The sequence below is a fragment of the Gymnoscopelus braueri genome, assembly GCF_963280865.1.
Source record: "Gymnoscopelus braueri genome assembly, chromosome: 2".
Taxonomy (NCBI): domain Eukaryota; kingdom Metazoa; phylum Chordata; class Actinopteri; order Myctophiformes; family Myctophidae; genus Gymnoscopelus; species Gymnoscopelus braueri.
The window spans coordinates 41,145,657-41,163,892 of record NC_137604.1 but is presented as its reverse complement, the minus strand read 5'-3'; the positions used below and the strand labels follow the sequence as shown (position 1 = coordinate 41,163,892).

Below are 18,236 nucleotides of genomic sequence, written 5' to 3'. Positions count from 1 at the left end.
GCATCGTTACACCCCTACTCCATAAGGACCTCCATGGGAGTTAAGGTATCGATAGCAATACGTGTCATTGGGATTGGGTGCACAAGCAAAGTAGGTGGCTGTGTGTGAATTCTCGGCTCAGGAGACACTGAAGTTTATCCGTGCAAAAAGGAACCAAAACAAAGAGTGGAAAACAGTGACCTTCAGCAGTTCACACAATGGCTCCGTACCAACAAAAGTGAGGCACACCGCCAACACCTTCGGTATTCTGAGCCAACTCTCCCCCCACACTGTTGGAAGCTCCCATTGGGACCATACCATTTAGTTCACCGGGGCAGCTCCTTATTGACAGTAATGCTAATCTATCAACTTAAAATAGTTTATCAAAAGCCATTTGTTCTTGTTGTCTTTGTGAATAAATTAGGTTATATGGGTATGTAATGAACAACACCCAGCATTTGTCCTTGCCCTATTTTATCCAACCTCTGACAGGCAGCAGCAGCCCTCGCCTAGCAGCTACTAAGTCTGACACACCTTCCCTCAGTTGGATATGCTCAGACAATGGCAAAGGTATGGGTGATAATCTAGTCAAGTTTATTTATAGAGCACATTTCATATGACAGGCTCCATGTGAGGACACAATGTGTGTCAAAAGTAGGCAACGATCAAACATGACTGCAAAACATAAAATAGAAGGTATTATATCATAACAAATGCAATAAGATAAAAAACATTAAATAAGAAGGTATTACAATAAAACAGCAGTATATAAAAAAGGAATAAGAACAAAGAACAACTAACTAAAGGCTTGCAAAATGAGCTGCTTTTTAAACGCCGACACTGTTGTAGAAGACCTTAGTTCAAGTGGCAGGGAATTCCAGAACCATGATGACTGATTTAGAACTTATTCTAAGTATGAGGAGAACTGTATATGATGATCTAAGGGATGTGTATTCAATGAGCAGGTAAACAACATAGGAAGGAGCAAAGCCATTCATAGATATAAAAACAAAACTAAAGTTTTTTTGTTTCACTGTGTTGAAACATTTTGATTTTAGTTAATACTTGAAAATCTATCTACAGTATCAATCCATCTGTCTATCTGTCTGTCTATAAACATATATCAATTTAATAAACAAACAACTACCAGACAACAGTCATTCAGTATCTCTCAATATATGCAATATTAATTGTATGACCCCAATTTTTTTTAGGATATTGGTACCCACTCCTTGGGGTGTTTTTTGTCACTGTATTGCACATACACGTACGTGAAATTTGTCCTCTGCATTTACCCATCCTAAAATCACTAGGAGCAGTGATGAGCAGCCATTGTGCGGCGCTCAGGGCAAAAATTGGGCAAGGTTTCAGCCCCTTCGACTTCTATTATACAATACATATTTCAGTGAGTATACGTAGTGAAAACAGTGTGCACAGGATATTTGGCACTGATCGGTCCAGTGGTTTGCAAGATTAGCTCCAGACAGACAGACAGACAGACAGACAGACAGACAGACAGACAGACAGACAGACACCTTCTTATATAGATGGCTCTGCCTCATATAGAGCCACGCCCTGCAAATATTAAAAAATGTTCTAAATTGTCATGATTTGTTTTTACAAAGGTCATACTTTCATTTTAGATAAGATTCAGGAAAAATTATCTTTCACTTGTGATCCCAAACAGTTTCATCTTTTGGACCGCCCTTTTCTCTCTCTCTCCCTCTCTGAACAACAAAAACAAGGCAGCAGCATTTTGAGCCGTGCCACAATCCTTTACTATGAGGTCCTTTTAATGGGCTTCCCAGATTGAGCTCTAATTAACTGTTAATCATCCAGGGCTCATAACCAGTGAGCAGACAGCAGGAGCGAATTTGTGTGTGTGTGTGTGTGTGTGTGTGTGTGTGTGTGTGTGTGTGTGTGTGTGTGTGTGTGTGTGTGTGTGTGTGTGTGTGTGTGTGTGTGTGTGTGTGTGTGTGTGTGTGTGTGCGCGCGCGCGCGTACAGTACATGCATAGCTCTGTATTTGAGTGTATGTGAGAGTGGGTGTGTGCACGTTCTCAATATGTGTTGTGAATGGGAATGGGTGTGAATGTTGTGTGCCTATGACTATTTGTATGCCTGTGCGTGTGCATCTGAGCACTAGTGTGTCAGTTCATGTGTATGCACGGGCCTGCACGCACATACTTTGTGCTGTGTGTCTGTGAGTGTGTGTGCCCCTATGTGTGTCTGTACATGTATGCATGTGTGTCTGAGTGTGTCTATATACGTGCGTGTTCTCTCCTGCTGTCAGTGTTGCTGGGCCATTAGCAGCACACAGCTAAAGAGAAGCCAAACAGCCCATTAACTCCTTCACTCTCTCTCTCTCTCTCTCTCTCTCTCTCTCTGCAGTGCCCTGGTTGCCAGCTGACACCCTCTAATGCCAGCTATCTGTCACAAACAGAGACCCGTCCGCCCACGCATCCCTCTCTCTTCTCTTCCCTTCTTATCCTCCCTTTAATCCTCCGGTCTCCTTCGTCTCCTGCTTCCTCTCTCTTTCTTTCTCTCTGTCTGTCTGTGAGTTTGTCTGTCTGTCTCCGTCTGTCCTCCTTATCTGTGTGAAACTCTATCTCCATAGTGCATTTGGACTCCTCTCAAATTGTGATGTTATGTGGGGGAGACGATGCTATTACGAACCGGAGGTTCATACTGTTTAGACTACAGAAATGAACTCAAATCCACATGTAGCCTACGTGACCACCACTGTGTGTGTGTGTGTGTGTGTGTGTGTGTGTGTGTGTGTGTGTGTGTGTGTGTGTGTGTGTGTGTGTGTGTGTGTGTGTGTCTGTGTGTGTGTGTCTGTGTGTGTGTGTGTGTGTGTGTGTGGGGGGGATAACACACACGCTACACAGTCTCTGTGATTGTTTCGATAGACTGTGAGTTGTTGGAGTGCTCGTTACACACCCTCCAGCTGCCCGGACCCTGGATCAATAGCACTGGATTTGCACACAGTAGGACATGAAACAAAAGACTAGAGGTCTATCGATCTCAGCACTGTAACCAGCAGGTGTGGATACATACGTGCACTCACTCATACGCCTGTGCGTGGGTGTTTAAATGACACCTGATTTATACTTGCGTAGATCGGCTGTATTCTATATCAGTGGTTCTCAACCAGTGGTCCGGGGACCACCAGTGGTCCTTGAGGGAGTTCTAGGTGGTCCCCAGCTAAATAATGGAGAGTTGGTAACCAAATGGACCCTTATAGATCTTTAACCCTTGAGAGTGTAAAATGAAACCAAATGGACCGTTACGGGTCCATTTGGTTTCATTTTACATTCCCAAGAGTTAAATTATTGTTAAAGGGGAATACCACTCATTTTCAACATTGAACTATGTCTTTAATACACCTTAGAGCTGTTGTGTGGAAATAAGAAAAAAGTCCCCCCCCCCTTCTATGTTGCCTAGAACTGGATACTTGATCCTGGATACTTTTGGCTCCGCCCCCTCAGCCAAAAGTACACCTTGCCTATGTCACTGATTACACTTGAAAATGAGTGGTATTCCCTTTAAACATCTGCATTACTTTATCAAATAATTGTTATTTTCATCAACGCTTGCCTGTTATCTCTCCGGTGGTCCGTGGCTCAAATGCGAATAAATAATGGAGCTTGATATGAAAAAGGGTTGAAAACCACTGTTCTACATACTGTATGTGCGACATTGGCAACCAACTAAGCATAAATCACACTTTACCTCTACAGCATACAATACGGCACACCACCAAGGGAATTAGTGGGCGCAGGACTCAAGTTCTCGCCTTTATTTTCTCATTGTAATATATTTCCTGGAAACGGCATCCTTATCTTTCCCATTTCATCCCCCGGCTGTTCTCTCTTGCACAGTCATTCTACAATCACAGCAATGCAGCTCAGCTTCATGACAATAGTGATAATGAAGGTGAATCAGGTGTGCGTTTCTCTGTTGATTCATATCATCCGACCGAAGGTGAAATACACACATACGGCATGGTTAGCAGTAGATACTGTTACAGTATCCTCTATGAGTTGTACTACAACCACCTTGGTGCAAGGCACGCACACACACACACACACACACACACACACACACACACACACACACACACACACACACACACACACACACACACACACACACACACATGCTGAGCAGTTAGTTTGCTTTGCTAGCTGTCAACCAGTATTCAAGATTCAATATTTGTTTGTGTTACATCCCATATACAGGTATACAAGAGTCAAATTGTTGGGTTTTGGCTCTTTGTCATTGTAGCAACAAAGAGAAAATGTTAAACCCTCTAGACTTTGTAAACTGGACCCGAGTTGGCTCTGTACTTGTATGCTTTTTTGTCTGTTTTTTTACTGCACCATTATCTCTTCATCAAAAATAGCCGATCTACAAGCTCTTAACACGTCACATTGCAACGTGCTGAGAGCTCGTATATCTGCATTTTTTTTTGCTAATGTTCTCTCCAGACTGGGGATGCTGTGGTTAAAATAAATAAGCAATGCCTCGTTTCACTGTACTAAATGTAGACGTGAGTGTTCTTACCGGATACTGTGTATGTATACGGTGTGGTATGTACAGTAGTGATCTCACTGGATACTGTGTGTACACAGGTAAGATGTAGTGTTCTTATTAGATACTGTGTACACTACAGTATATTAAACCCATTAAAACCAGGAAAGCATCTGTGTAATTTTAGAATTTTGCATTGGCTATTCAAAAATAGCAGGTATACAAGCTCAAGTATACAAGCAGTGCGTAACTTCCGAGCCGCGCCGCGAGCTTGTACATCTGCTATTCTTCAACATTTTAGAAAAATCTTAAAACTACATACTGATTTAGAGGGCATTTGTAGAATCGACCTCAGGTCTTAATGGGTTAACACAGTAGTGTTCTTACTGGATACTGTGTATACAGTACAGTATGTAGTGTTCTTCTGGATACTGTGTACAGTATAGTGCAGTAGAGCTACACTATTACATCTGAAGGACAGCCATGGTTACTCTGGTAGGATTTGGGATCACATAATATTAATCTAAATTAGCGGTGACATTTTTCTTCCACGCTCTGCATCTCCTATCAAGACACACTATGTTCAGCCTACTCAGTGCTTCAGCACTACCGATATGCCATGTTATGATTATGGTTTGTCGACGCCAAAAGTGTAAAACTACACAGTGCTCAATGAATATTGCTATCCCAAGAACAATGACTGCCTGCCAAAACAACACACACACGCTCGTGCGCGCGCACACAAACACACACACACAATACCAACACCCAGCCAGGACTAGACTACACTGACAGCCATAGAGAGAGAGAGTTGTGGTGTGTGATTAATGGGAGGGGGCCTGGCCATATCAGTGGACTGATTATCAGACAGCCACCATCAGATCAGGTCAGAGGGCCTCATCAGCACCCATTACTACTGGACACAGTCTGGATTTACTCACAAATACGTCATGTGACTAAGGTACTGTATACGTTTGCAGGTGAGGGAAATGAGGTAAAGCGGGAATTATACACTGCAGGTAGTTCCCGACCGAGCAATCTGATTGAAATAGGCTCTCCGGCTGTGCTCAAATGGGCATGAACGAACGTTCATGCTCATCAACGTTCTCAAATGAAAGATTTGAGAACAGCCTAATTCACAATAGAAATATTATTCCACCACTGGTCAGCCTTGATGTTAAACAGTGGGTTTGAAGTGGTTAACCTGTACAGGAAGACAAACTTCAAAATCGGCCTAGGGCTTCTTGCTCCTTTATTTAAGGACAACAGAAAAACCTGATAGGAGGCAAAGAATCTGAATTATACAATTATCCCATACATTTCAGTTTATTTTTTTCTTTTACAAAAGAAAAGATCTTTCCATTCTAGTGAAACAAACCGTTGGAGATGATTCCATCCCAAACCAGGAGGTCACACACATTCTCCAGGACTGTTCCCATCACGTTATCTCTCCACACACACAAGTTCTAGTTTCCATGTACATTTCCACACTTGTCCTTTGGAGTCTCAGCGCAGTTCAGTGTAACTTAACAAACTTTTGGGAGATAAGGGGCCACAAATAGCCATAACAAAGTGCTTCAGCAAGGGAAGCAGACACAACAGTAACTCTGGGTCTATCTGGTGCTGTTTGACCTTCTGAAGCACAGCAAGGTAATCTGATCTAGAGGGGTATCTTGACTTCCCGACGGGCGTATGGAAGAGGAGAGAACGTCTGCGATGAAAATATGACAAGTGGTTCTGACAACAAGCCACAGGCGTACACACACAGACACACACACACACACACAGGATTGGAGCGTTGGGGGCTGAGAGGGTAGAAAGGAGAGATCAGACACTGGATACTGCATCATCCTGCTACACACACAAACACAAACATACTCACACTTACATGTGCAGACACTCATGTGCCCATGACCCCTAGATGCACACACGTTGCGTTTGGACTTCACAAAATATGGACTTGCCACACGCGCACACACACACACACACACGGTGATGTTAGATTGCTTTCGCAGCAGAGCGGTCAGAGTGGTGGGGCATGTCGGAGGAACAGGAGGCTCAGGTAACAGGAAGAGATGTGAGACGAACAGGAAATAACACTGTCTGTTTGCATTAGCATTTCCTGCTAAGCTAGCACAGAGGAAGGGGGGGTTCTGACAGACTTCAGACAGCCCAGGTCTGGATGACATATGAGGAAGACAGAGAGAAGAGTGTGTGCGTGTGTGCGCGTGCGCGTGTGTGTGTGTGTGTGTGTGTGTGTGCGTGCGCATGCGTGTGTGTGTGTGTGTGTGCGTGCGTGTACACGTATAGGCCTATGTGTGTAGGTTGCTGCTGAGGAGTCTATATCTCATTCACTGTAATGTATGTAAAAGTGTATGTCTATGAAGAGTCAAGATTGTGTGCGTGTGCGTGCGTGTGCGCGTGCGTGCGTGCGTGCGTGCGCGCGTGCGTGCGTGCGTGCGTGCGTGTGTGCGTGCGTGCGTGTGTGCGTGCGTACGTTTGTGATTATAATACTTAGCTCTATGTAAATGGCGTGTATAGCCTGCACCTTTGTATAGGTACAGAATCGAATATTTGGCCACATTTATCACACAATTCATAGCTCAGGATTTGACAGTGTATGTCTGTATACGTCTCCTACCAGTCGGTTGATGCGGACAAACTCCTCAGGGCTCTTTGCCCACTGAGGGAGCTCCACGTCGGACACCACCGTGCCGTCCTCCATCACCCCCAGGTTGTAGTTGTTGGCATTGACAAACATCTCTGGGAGGTAGAAGAACTCTGGAATCAGCTCCTGTATGAAACAATGCAGGAGGAATGGGGTGTTAAATGTTTTGTAGCGTATCTGCACGGTGGCACAAACTGCACACACACTGACTGTACCTACATATTTTGTATTGCATTGTACTTTAATGTATTTCAGTGTAAAGTGTGTAACTATGAACAACTCTTTATTCCACCCAGACAGGCTAACACAGGAACAAGGCAATTACTGTATAAAATGTTTCCCGTATTTTTTTGCAACAGCAAAAAAGCTTGCTCTGCTAACTTTTCGCGTGATGTAATTGGAATCTATGACAGTTGCAATTACACTTCAGAATGACTGGGCCACGATAACACAGTGTTTATGAGAATGAAGCACTGATAAGACTGAACACTCAGTTTAATAGAATCCACAACCGACCCTCCAGTAACAGGGAGAGTTGTTTTGCTTTGGAAAGAAGAAACTGTCAAAGGCCTTGAGAAACCGATGAGAACAGGCAGATAAGAGAACGAGGCCCTGAGACGGAGGACAATTTAGAGCATGAGAGTTAATTAACAGAGTGAAAAAAAGACTTACAGTATGTAAAGTAGAACTATAATTAATTTACAGATAAGCTTCAAAATACGTCTTTGTACATGTGTGTGCATTTATGTGGATATTCACTGTCAATGTGCATATTTGTACTGTGTGTGTGTGTGTGTGTGTGTGTGTGTGTGTGTGTGTGTGTGTGTGTGTGTGTGTGTGTGTGTGTGTGTGTGTGTGTGTGTGTCTGTGTGTCTGTGTGTACAGCATGTGTGTTTAGCAGCCATTCCTCATTGAAATGACACACTGCTACTGCACGTCGGCGCTTTGTAAGATGTCAAACCCTCCAAGCGTGCCCCTCAGCCCTTCTCAAGATACTTCTGGTCTTGCAATTGCCTAATAGTATTTCTTTTTTTTATTCATTTCCACAATAGACACACAAAAAAACCTTGACACAGTGAGCCAAATTCCTTTCCCCCGCAACTATGATGATTTGATCCTGCTGTATCCAAACAATGCCTTCCTCGCTGTGGAGGCCGAGGACGGAGGACCCTCATCTGAGATATGACAGTGAACGCGGCCTGCTCGTGTTTAACCATTCTCCATTTTTAACAAAGCGGAACTCCTCGGCGTGGCGAACCCAGCATAAACACTGGAGATTGAGTTTGAGCAAAACAATATGCTGATAAATCCGTAGCATCCCCCCCGGGCGCGAACCGCGCTGGTGTCATTGTTTGTGTGTGGGCACGTAGGGACGGCTGGCGAGGCTCCTGAATGTAAGCACATGCCGAGCAATCTCGGTTTCTTGGCCGCCGCTTCCTTCTGCTGCATAACAAAGACAGTGGAGAGCGCAGAAAGTAAATTGTGTTCTTAATTGCGTACATCACGCCTTGTAATACACGCCGCCTTGCCCGTCAGCTAAACACGTGTCAAACATGAAGCATGACTTCATCCCTACACCGGCTGTGAGCCGGGCGAAGGCAGAAGATTTGTGTACGAAATGGGGCACTCCGATTGCGGAATATGATATTCATATATCATGTGTATATACATATGTGAGACTAGCGTAATAACTTGAGGTTTTATGGTATGAGCGCTCTAGAAGAGGGTCTGTCTGTGTGTATGTCTCCACAGCAAATCTTACAAACCACTGGACCGTCCGACCGATCAGTGCCAAATGTCTTGTGCATGCTGCCAGTAGGCCAAGGAAGTAAATCCCTGAATATCTTCAACATATTTTTCACATTCATTCATTTCACAATCGTAAAGGGAAACCAGAATACACTCTGTGGGCCTGCAGAGGTCATAGTGGATTCAGTTGTGGAACCACTGTTTTCTTTTTGTTTTTTAACCATTCGATTTTAAAGGCCCATGGTTTACATAGGACAAACGACACTGAATAAACATTAGGCATTGATGTGCATAAAGCAGAATGAAAAAGAGGAAAACTATGGAAGATTTAGTAAACGACAAGAACCGAATGCCCTATATATAATCAGCAGAAAATCCTTGCTCAGACGAAGACACACCTGTGTTGAAACTTAGCTCCTAGTAGGTGACTAACTAGTCTGGTAGTGACACTACACTACACCAACAGATACAGATTTTTAAACTGTATTTGCCGTATCCTGGGGCTGGAATAGGTTTGTTCAGGTCAGTAATGTTTATAAACATGTCAAGAAATCTGACATAGTTTCATTTATGATAGGGGGGAAAAAAGACAAAAATAAGTAACTATTTCCATCTGCCCTATCCTACTATAAAATGAGGAAACGTATGAGTGTCCTTCTGAATAGGTTTGTCTCCTCGCTAGTTTAACCAATCAATTTTAAGTTTTACACGGGCATTGACCATTGCCATATGAAGACGGTGACAATGCTCATTTTTCACTTTCCCCAAATGTAAGCTGTTTGTGGACCTAGCTTCGGGGCTACAGTAACACATGCACAGACACACACGCCACACAGAGAACAGCAGCACAGACAGACCTGACTCTACAAAGTTATAAAGAAGTTTAATTTAGGGGCCGTGTCCACAGAAAGTTTTTTTATTTTATAATTTTTTGGCTTTTATTGACAGGACAATAGGCGGACAGGAAATGGGGAGAGAGATGGGGAGTGACATGCAGCAAAGGCCATCGGGATCGGGACTCGAACCTGCGACACGCTGTCAGGCTACACTGAGCCTAGGTGCCTGGACCGCTATGCCAGCAAGAGTTTTTTGAATGGAGGGGCGCTTTGGATATCATGTCCATAGCGTTCACACACAGCGTTTATTGCAAGGTTTCGAATGAACGTTGTTTTATCAGCACCAACAGCTTAGCTCAAACAACGTAAACATGAACTTCTCATGGTTGTGGTAACGACTCAACATCAGGTCGTAAATGACCGGGTTGTCAGACACAGCCAGGAGGATCAAATGAGCAGCGCTCCTCTCCAAAAGTTAAACTATGCATATAGAGCACATAACCCAAAGTCTGCATATAGTTTGGGTATGTGCACATCCCCAGGTATGGGCTAGTAACCCTTATTTATATGTTAAAAAGCGGATCGGGCACTTAGGCTCTCATGTAGCCTGACAGTGCATCGCGGGTTTGAGTCCCATTCCCGACGATCTTTACTGCATGTCTCTCCCCATCTCTCTCTCCGTGTTTCCTTGTCCATCTCCACTGTACACTATCAATTAAAGGCAGAAAAGCCCCAAAAAATATCTTTAAAAAAATAATTAAAAACAATTACCCCAGATTGATATTTTACATATATTTTACGTATTTATATTCTGTGTTGTCTTTGTTGACCAATTGAATCTTTTGGATAATTTATGAATTTATGTTACTGCAAGACCTTTTTTTTTTTTGCAGCATTACCAGTAAGTTCAGCCCTTTATGCATTAATGCTAATTGTCCGAAAAGTGACTGCAAAAGATTGCTGCTATTTGTTTCAAAAAGCTTTATACCCTGTATATATAACATATGACGTTGCAATGTGACATAGCTCTTTTTAACACAATGCTGTACCCCCTCCAACTGTATATACTTTCCCCATTTTCTTCTTAAATTGGTTTTATTATGTTTTGAAACTTGCTTTGGCAAGGTAAACGTATGTTTTCTCATGCCAATAAAGCTACTTTGAATTGAATTGAATTGACGGTAGAAGTGCTGACTGGAGAGGGTCTGGCAGTCAGAGAGCAGCTGGCACACTGACATCAGAGATGACCAGACCTCAGGAACAAACACATTAAGCTGACATGACCTAATATGACTAAGATATGGCCGTGAGAACTCCTGATAAAAACCTGTCCACGTACGTTTTACAATGTGAACCATGCACTGGTAGGAGTGCACTACACAGAACGCCCCAAGCTGTGATCTAGCAAAGGGCTTTTCAAACTTTCTCATGTCACAGACCCCTAAAATTTACTTTCATCAGGCCATGGAAGACCATGTCCATCTTAAATAATTCTCTCCAAGGGACAGAGATTCATAATGGTGATATTGAAACATATTTTTAGAATAGTCAGTCAATATACACTTTAAGTTAATTGAATTATAGTGAAATTAAATAAAGGGCAACAGATATATTTAAATGTTGGCAATTCAAATAATTTGGAAAAACGGTAACTATGGTGTAATTTGTCATTCCCATAAACAATAAATATGCATCCAAACATCTATGGGCCAATATTATTCCAAGTTCATTAAACACACATGTACAACTTCAAGCAACTTCCTCCATTCATGTCATTACTTCAACTGACCAAGTACAGACCTATATCTTGCCATGTCAGAACTTAAGTCATTTCCACATAATTATATAACAAGACCAGGAGACCTGGTTCTGCCAGACCCAGAATGAAGTCCTAGTATGTAACACACCTACAAATGATGTCATGAATAGTTCATGACGAAAGAGGGACAGACTTTTTTGGCTGGGGCCGGGGGACAAAGTGACATACCATGTATGGAGAAAACAGATACAAAGCCTCATGTAAGCCCGACCCCTTGGGTCTGGCAAAAAGCAACTGATATTGTTGTCTAGATGTTCTGTAGTTTGTAAATATCTGAAGTTGTCCCTTATCTGTTACCCTACCTTTAAACTCTTCATTTGGCTTCATTGGAACCCCCTCAAGGACACCTGGGGGTCCAAGACGCCACTTTGAAAACCACTAAGCTAGTCTACTGTCTAAATGACTAAATATATGATCTGCAATAACCTGTTACATGTATGTGAGTCCTTTGTCAGTGGTTTAATGGTTGGCTGGTACACAGATGTGGTGATACAAAATATTGAGAACAACACAGAACCGGTGGTAGTCTTTAAAAAAAGGGCAAAATTAGCTACTAAATAGCAGCAGCAGGTTTACAGCAGCGTATACGGTTTTGAGCATCTTGACAACACACCCGGTGGAGGTGTTCGAATTTGTGCCTCTTTATCAGTTTATCTACACCAGCGGTATCTATCTACCTCTCATCAGTGCAGGAAGAAGAGAAGAAAGTCTAATCAAATGAGCAAGCAAACACACTGGGCTTAAAACAACACGCCAACTTCCTCACTTCAGAAACCCCTCCAACTCTACAAGAGCTGACCTAAGAGTGGAGGTCAGGCTCTTAACGAGGCCTGGGGCTTTTTACTGAACTCCTCTGACTGAAGTAAATATGGCCAGTCTGAGGTAGTAGAGTGAACAACACACACATGCATGCGTGCACACGGCTATACACTAACACACATAATTAAGCCACATAAGCCAATGTGTACGTACAAATGCACACAAGAATGTTCCTATTATGTATGAGCGCACACACACACACACACACACACACACACACACACACACACACTCACAAACCGACCTTCCAAAGAACCCAGGTCTTTGGGGCCCATACTACCCTGACACTGTAGCCTGTCCTGCGTGTCCCATTATGTTCAGTGGCCCCTGTGCTCTGGCCTGGTCAGAGGTTGGACCCTCTGATCCCCAATCCTGTCCTGTCACGGGTCACTGAATGGAGGGGTTCTCTCTGGCCCCTGGGCTCCCCTCTTGCTACACTTCCACTACTGTTGCTGTCTCTCGCCCCCTCTCTCCCTCACTCTGATGCCTTAAGGCTGCAGGGCTGGGGGTCAGGGGATTGTGGCCCGTAGGTCATGCTAGCGTCACCAAGGCTAGAGACACAGTGGACCTGGAGGAGGGGGGGGTGGGGGGGTCTGGGGGTGGGTGGTTAACCTATTATCACCTCCTTCTATGAAAACACCCAGGCTTTTTTGCCCCCTCTAACAGTGGGATATAAAAACACTGGGGCTTTTTTTTTGCCCTCTGATTGTGGCACAGAGGTTTGCTGTCAATGGTGGTACGGCTAAAGCTAAACGGTGCACTAAGCATGCTAAATTGATACATCTCTGCGGCTAATTCCCCCCTTTTGCCCGCGAGATGAATGCGTGCGTCCAGGCGGATAAAAGCGGGATGGAGTTTCATTGAAAATATGCAAAAAAATCAGGCTGGAAATGGAGGGGCGGGAGAGAGGGGGGAAGAGCAAGAGAAAGAGAGAGAGAGATGTGGTCCAGATTTCTTTCTCCCCTTTTTTTTGTGTGTTTTGATCTGAAACTGAGCTCTCACAGTTTGATCCACGCTGACAGGTCTAGACAGAGGGAGCAAACGAGGGCTCGTGTTGAGCTTTCGCAATCAAGCAGCGGCCAGCTAGGCGGTAATACAATCCATATGTTTTATCTGTGAGGGTGGGGGGAATAGGAGGGAGGGGGTGGCTGGTAAACGCAATCAAGCATCAACGTCTCCCCCCAGCCCCCATCACTGTTCTCCTCCATTCAGTGACCCAATGCCAGGGTTGTGGGGGCCGAACCTAACGTTTGTTACTGGCCCCGACTGTAGTAGTAAATGTTTTAAGAGGGCGGGGTCACTTGTTAAGGGCTGCACTGGGGTTTTGGGGGGCTCGCGGTAGGAGAATCACCCTGTGGCTTGTTGCGGGACCCGTTGCACAGAGCCCAGGAGAGGCTTGTTCTGTGGTGGTACTGGTGGGGGGGGGGGGGGGGAGAGGTTCAAGTCCAGGTTATGACCGGCCGAATGTGAGACGGACGGCTGGAGATGGAGCAAGCGGTTTTGATCAGGAAGTCCAGGAAGTTTTCATGGCAGAGGGACATTGATTGGTGCTGACTAGACATGGCTCTTGAGAATTTATTTTTCTTCTCCTCCGTCTGTCTGTCTATATCTGTCTGTGACGATGCTGGATAGGGACTAACTACAGTCAAATACTGGGTCTGTTCTGCTACTACTCTTGTTACAAGTCATTATGAACAGAGTTTATCTGTATGTTCAGTCAAGTGCTGATGTGTCTGGTCCACATGAATTTGTGACAGTATGACCATGGTGTGGTTTCTTTGTGGTCTGTGTCTGTGTTTTTTTTTTTCATGTGTGTGTACCGTACCTTGACATCCGACGTGTCTCTCTGGCAGTTCCTCCATGCTCTGGACACGGAGGAGAAGGTGCGGTCGGCATGGTCAAACTTCCCTCCTTGGAAGTTGAGGAAGAATGTGGTGAAGGGCTCCTGTCAATTAGATACAGATGCTGTCAGTACCTGCTCTGAGTTCTAACTGCATTTGACAATATTTAATGTGTATAGTATGCCTGCACGACTGTACCAAACTCTACATTGTTTATATAAAAGTGTATATATTTACAGGGGTTCCCGCTGAGATTTATAGCCATAGATAAATTCCTGCTAAACCAATATTTCATTGTATTTATGAATTTACAGTTTGGACCAAACTACCGAATTTCAAATTTGTATACAGTGATTAACAGGGATATATCCAGGTCAAAAGGTGTCACTGCATCATTATACTGTATGAGCAATATACTCGTACACCAGTCTATAGAGTGACTGTAGTTTGTCCTAAATCTCAGAAGGGAGTTAGCACAGTTTTCGAATATTTCCACATTGAGTTTTAGATTTATGCAGAAAATAAAGTGTGTGGTTAACAAAAGCTCAAGACAATTTCACATTTTGTTCTGTGACATAGATTGCACCCGTTTATATCTCACTCGTGAATTTTGAAGTGTGGGGGTAGAAAATCATTAACAGCATGCTGATTTGTAGAAATTACCTCGTTGAACAAAACGTGTGAAAATAAATCATAAGCCTTTGTGTGCTACAGTACAGAGCTTATTTTCTTAATGTATACAAAGCCCACTGTAAAGATTCCATTGGAAATCTGCTACGGGATCACTAGAACAATCTATTTCAATCTATTAACAATCTATCTATAACATAATATATTTAGTACTTATCGAAAGACAAAGTGCTTTCTAATTAATATCATTATAACTACACATTTACATTCATCTGCATTAGCCAATGCTAGCCAACTTAACTTAACACATTATTTTAAAGCAGTGAATTAGGAGTATAAATCAACAAACTCAACTGAAACCAACTTTCCCAAATTACATTCAAAATTAACTGGTGGATTAGCCACTCCAAGTGGCTCATATGGTTACTGATGCATTTCTAATCATGTTTAATCTTGTTTGAGCGGATCAATAGCTGTCTTTCTGAAACAATAGGCCCCAAGTGACATGGACACAATTAGCTGGGCAACAACTATAGTCTGCTAACCCTAATACTGTAGTGGAGAGAGCCAATTAAGGCTGGGTTAAGATGCCATGAGCTCATTTGTAAAGAACTGTCTGAGGTTTAGCAGATTTGATCTTATAACAGCTTACAACAGTTCAAACAACAGAAGATTAAGTACACTGTGAAACAGTGTCTGTCAACTACTGGGTCGGGACCCCAAAGCAGTTCTGACAGGGCTGTAGACAATAAGAACAACTTTTATTGAGAAACATTCTGATTCCTGAATTTGTGATGAAGTGTGAGAGCAGTTCACAACAGTGTTGATTTTGACAACAAAGTTTGATTTAGTTTTAGTCATAGTCTTTTGAATAAAATTCCATTTAGTTTGTCATATTTTAGTCATCTGATTTTTTTTAGTTTTTGTCTAGTTTTAGTCGACCAAATATCATAAGATTATAGTCGACAAAATCAACAGTTGATTTAGTCGACTAAAATGTATTTTGGCAGGCCTTGATGGCGTCGCAATGGCTGATTTTACACTTGGTTGCATGCAGAAAATAGCCGATCTACAAGCTTGTAGATTTGCTATTTTCAGAGAGCAACACCCTAGCGCAACCAAACATAAAATGACTTGTCTTTTAGTTCTACTGGATCTCTTCTCCACTAGTCCCTCCATAACATTTTAGTCTAGTTTTTGTTTGTATACGAAATTGTCAATATATTTAGTCTTAGTTTTAGTCATCGTAGCTTAGTTTTTATTTTGTTTTCGTCAGTGAAAAAAAGGTAGTCGTCGAACATTTTTCGTCATAGTTTTAGTCGACGAAATCAACACGGGTTCACAACATGTTCAAAAGTAGACCACAAAGGCTACCCCTAAGCTACATTTAGCTTTACTCTGATGTTGACTTGGCTCTCTACGTGACACTTAAACTTAAGGGCCATTGGCAAAGTGGCATTAGAGTAAGCCTGGTAATGATGTGCTGGGATCAATAGCGTGGCTCCACAGGGATAAACTCAGACAGTGAGATAAAGGGACAACAGGAGAAGTGTGTTGGAGAGGACAGGGTTAGTAGCGTCTCTCCCCTCTGGGTGTGCTACAGGAAGACAGACAGTGTCCAATATACTGTAGACCCTCCAAATACACAGTACCATTTTTGGTTTTCTTTTCTTTTTTGCCATTTTTAATTAGTGTTTACTAGACACATTAAGAGACCATTAACACAGTATTCCTTATATCTTCCAACCGCTGGATATTGGTCTGTTTTCTCCCAGGAAGCATGCAGTAAACATAGGGATTTCTACAATGGTTAAATCTCTATTACAACCAGTTCAGCAAGCTACTTCTGTGAGCTTCATTACAGGGTCGCACGTCAGACAAATGACCAACTAGAAAATGTGCTCCTCGGAGCACAAGTCTCCGCCAGCAGACTATAGCAATTATATTATAATTGCTATAGTGTGTCTAGTGTGTCTCAAAGTGTGACAAAGTGTGATTGCTATAGTGTGTCTAGTGTGACACACACACGCACGGACGGGTGATTTGGACTAGAAGATACTGTTCCAATCAAGACTGATTGATCCTGTCTTACCTCGCTTCAAAAACGTAAACGGCTTTTTGAAGTGACACACCTTTTTATTATAGGATTGTATTTCGTCATGCGTCCCTCTAGCCAATCAGAGACATTGATGTCAACATATTGACACGTATTAAGAGTTCGGCTTTGTTGTGGGATCATTTCAACTCTAGTCCTCTTCTACGTTACAATTGTAGATGAGTATGCTTTCTTAGCTTTGGCCTTCTGCGCCTTTGCTTGACCAATGTTAGGTGTTCTCAGAGGGAAACACACACGCACAGACGGGTGACTTGGACTTACTGAAGGTACTGTTCCAATCAAGTCTGATTGATCCTGTTTTACCTCACTTCAAAAAGTAGGGGCTTTTTGAAGTGACACACCTATTTTTAGAATTTTATTTCGTCACGCGTCCCTCTAGCCAATCAGAGGCATTGGTGTCAACAAATTGACACGTGTCACGTGGAGCTTGCCCAATGTTAGCTTGGCTAACAATGTTTGCTCACACAAAGCGAAAACATATTCTCCACCTTCGGCGGAGACAATAAATAACACTAGTCAGGAACAATGTGTGCTGCATTCGTTTGCATGTAAATAAGGCCCATCAGATCAACTTCATATAAATCAAAGGGACAATACTGAGCCATGGACCTCGCTTTAAACAACCATTAACTACCGTATGACACTCCAAAAGCCAGATAATGAATAAAAAAAGCAATGAGATGTCTATCTAGCTCTATCTTAATGAAAGATCATAAATATGTGTACACTTATTTTCCATTCTATTAATTTTGAAATAAAAAATTTAATGGAACTGAGGCCATTGCATATACATTCTATGTTTATATGTATGCATTAACACAGTTCTACGCGAACCTAAATAATTGCGCAGCGTGCCAGTCGCGTAGTTCTACGCGAAGTGGTCTTTTTTTTCCTTTTTTTTCCGCAGTGACACATTTCATTGTAGGCCTCCCTTGAAGATGAATATTGGGCAAAACTGTCTGAGAACCACCTGCTTTACATGATGTAACGACTTACGATGCGTAGGAGCCACATCTGGGTGAAGCTGGAAGTGGAATAGTGGGTGCCGTAGTGGAATTTGGGAACCTGTTCATCCTCCCAGGATTCAAAGCGGTCGTTGAAGAACGCAGCTCTCTTGGGGTTCAGAGCACCGATGGGCTGTCAAAAAAAGAAAATGAAAAATCACATCATGTCATCTTGGTGAAATCATTATGACGTACATTTGTATAGCATCCAAATAATCCACAATGAAGGATTTGACATAA

General features: G+C 42.9%; 1 protein-coding gene across 3 annotated transcripts in view; it reads right to left on the bottom strand.

Moving 5' to 3' along the window:
* Nucleotides 1-18,236, bottom strand: part of lrba (LPS-responsive vesicle trafficking, beach and anchor containing) — a 301,696-nt gene that overhangs the window by 66,257 nt on the left and 217,203 nt on the right. For all 3 annotated transcript variants that reach the window (XM_080449815.1, XM_080449816.1, XM_080449817.1), the window contains exons 44-46: nucleotides 17,989-18,129; nucleotides 14,231-14,350; nucleotides 7,156-7,308 (exon numbers count right to left, since the gene is read on the bottom strand). In XM_080449815.1, the coding sequence (XP_080305941.1) occupies nucleotides 7,156-7,308; nucleotides 14,231-14,350; nucleotides 17,989-18,129 (414 nt within the window). The remainder of the gene's footprint in view (nucleotides 1-7,155; nucleotides 7,309-14,230; nucleotides 14,351-17,988; nucleotides 18,130-18,236) is intronic.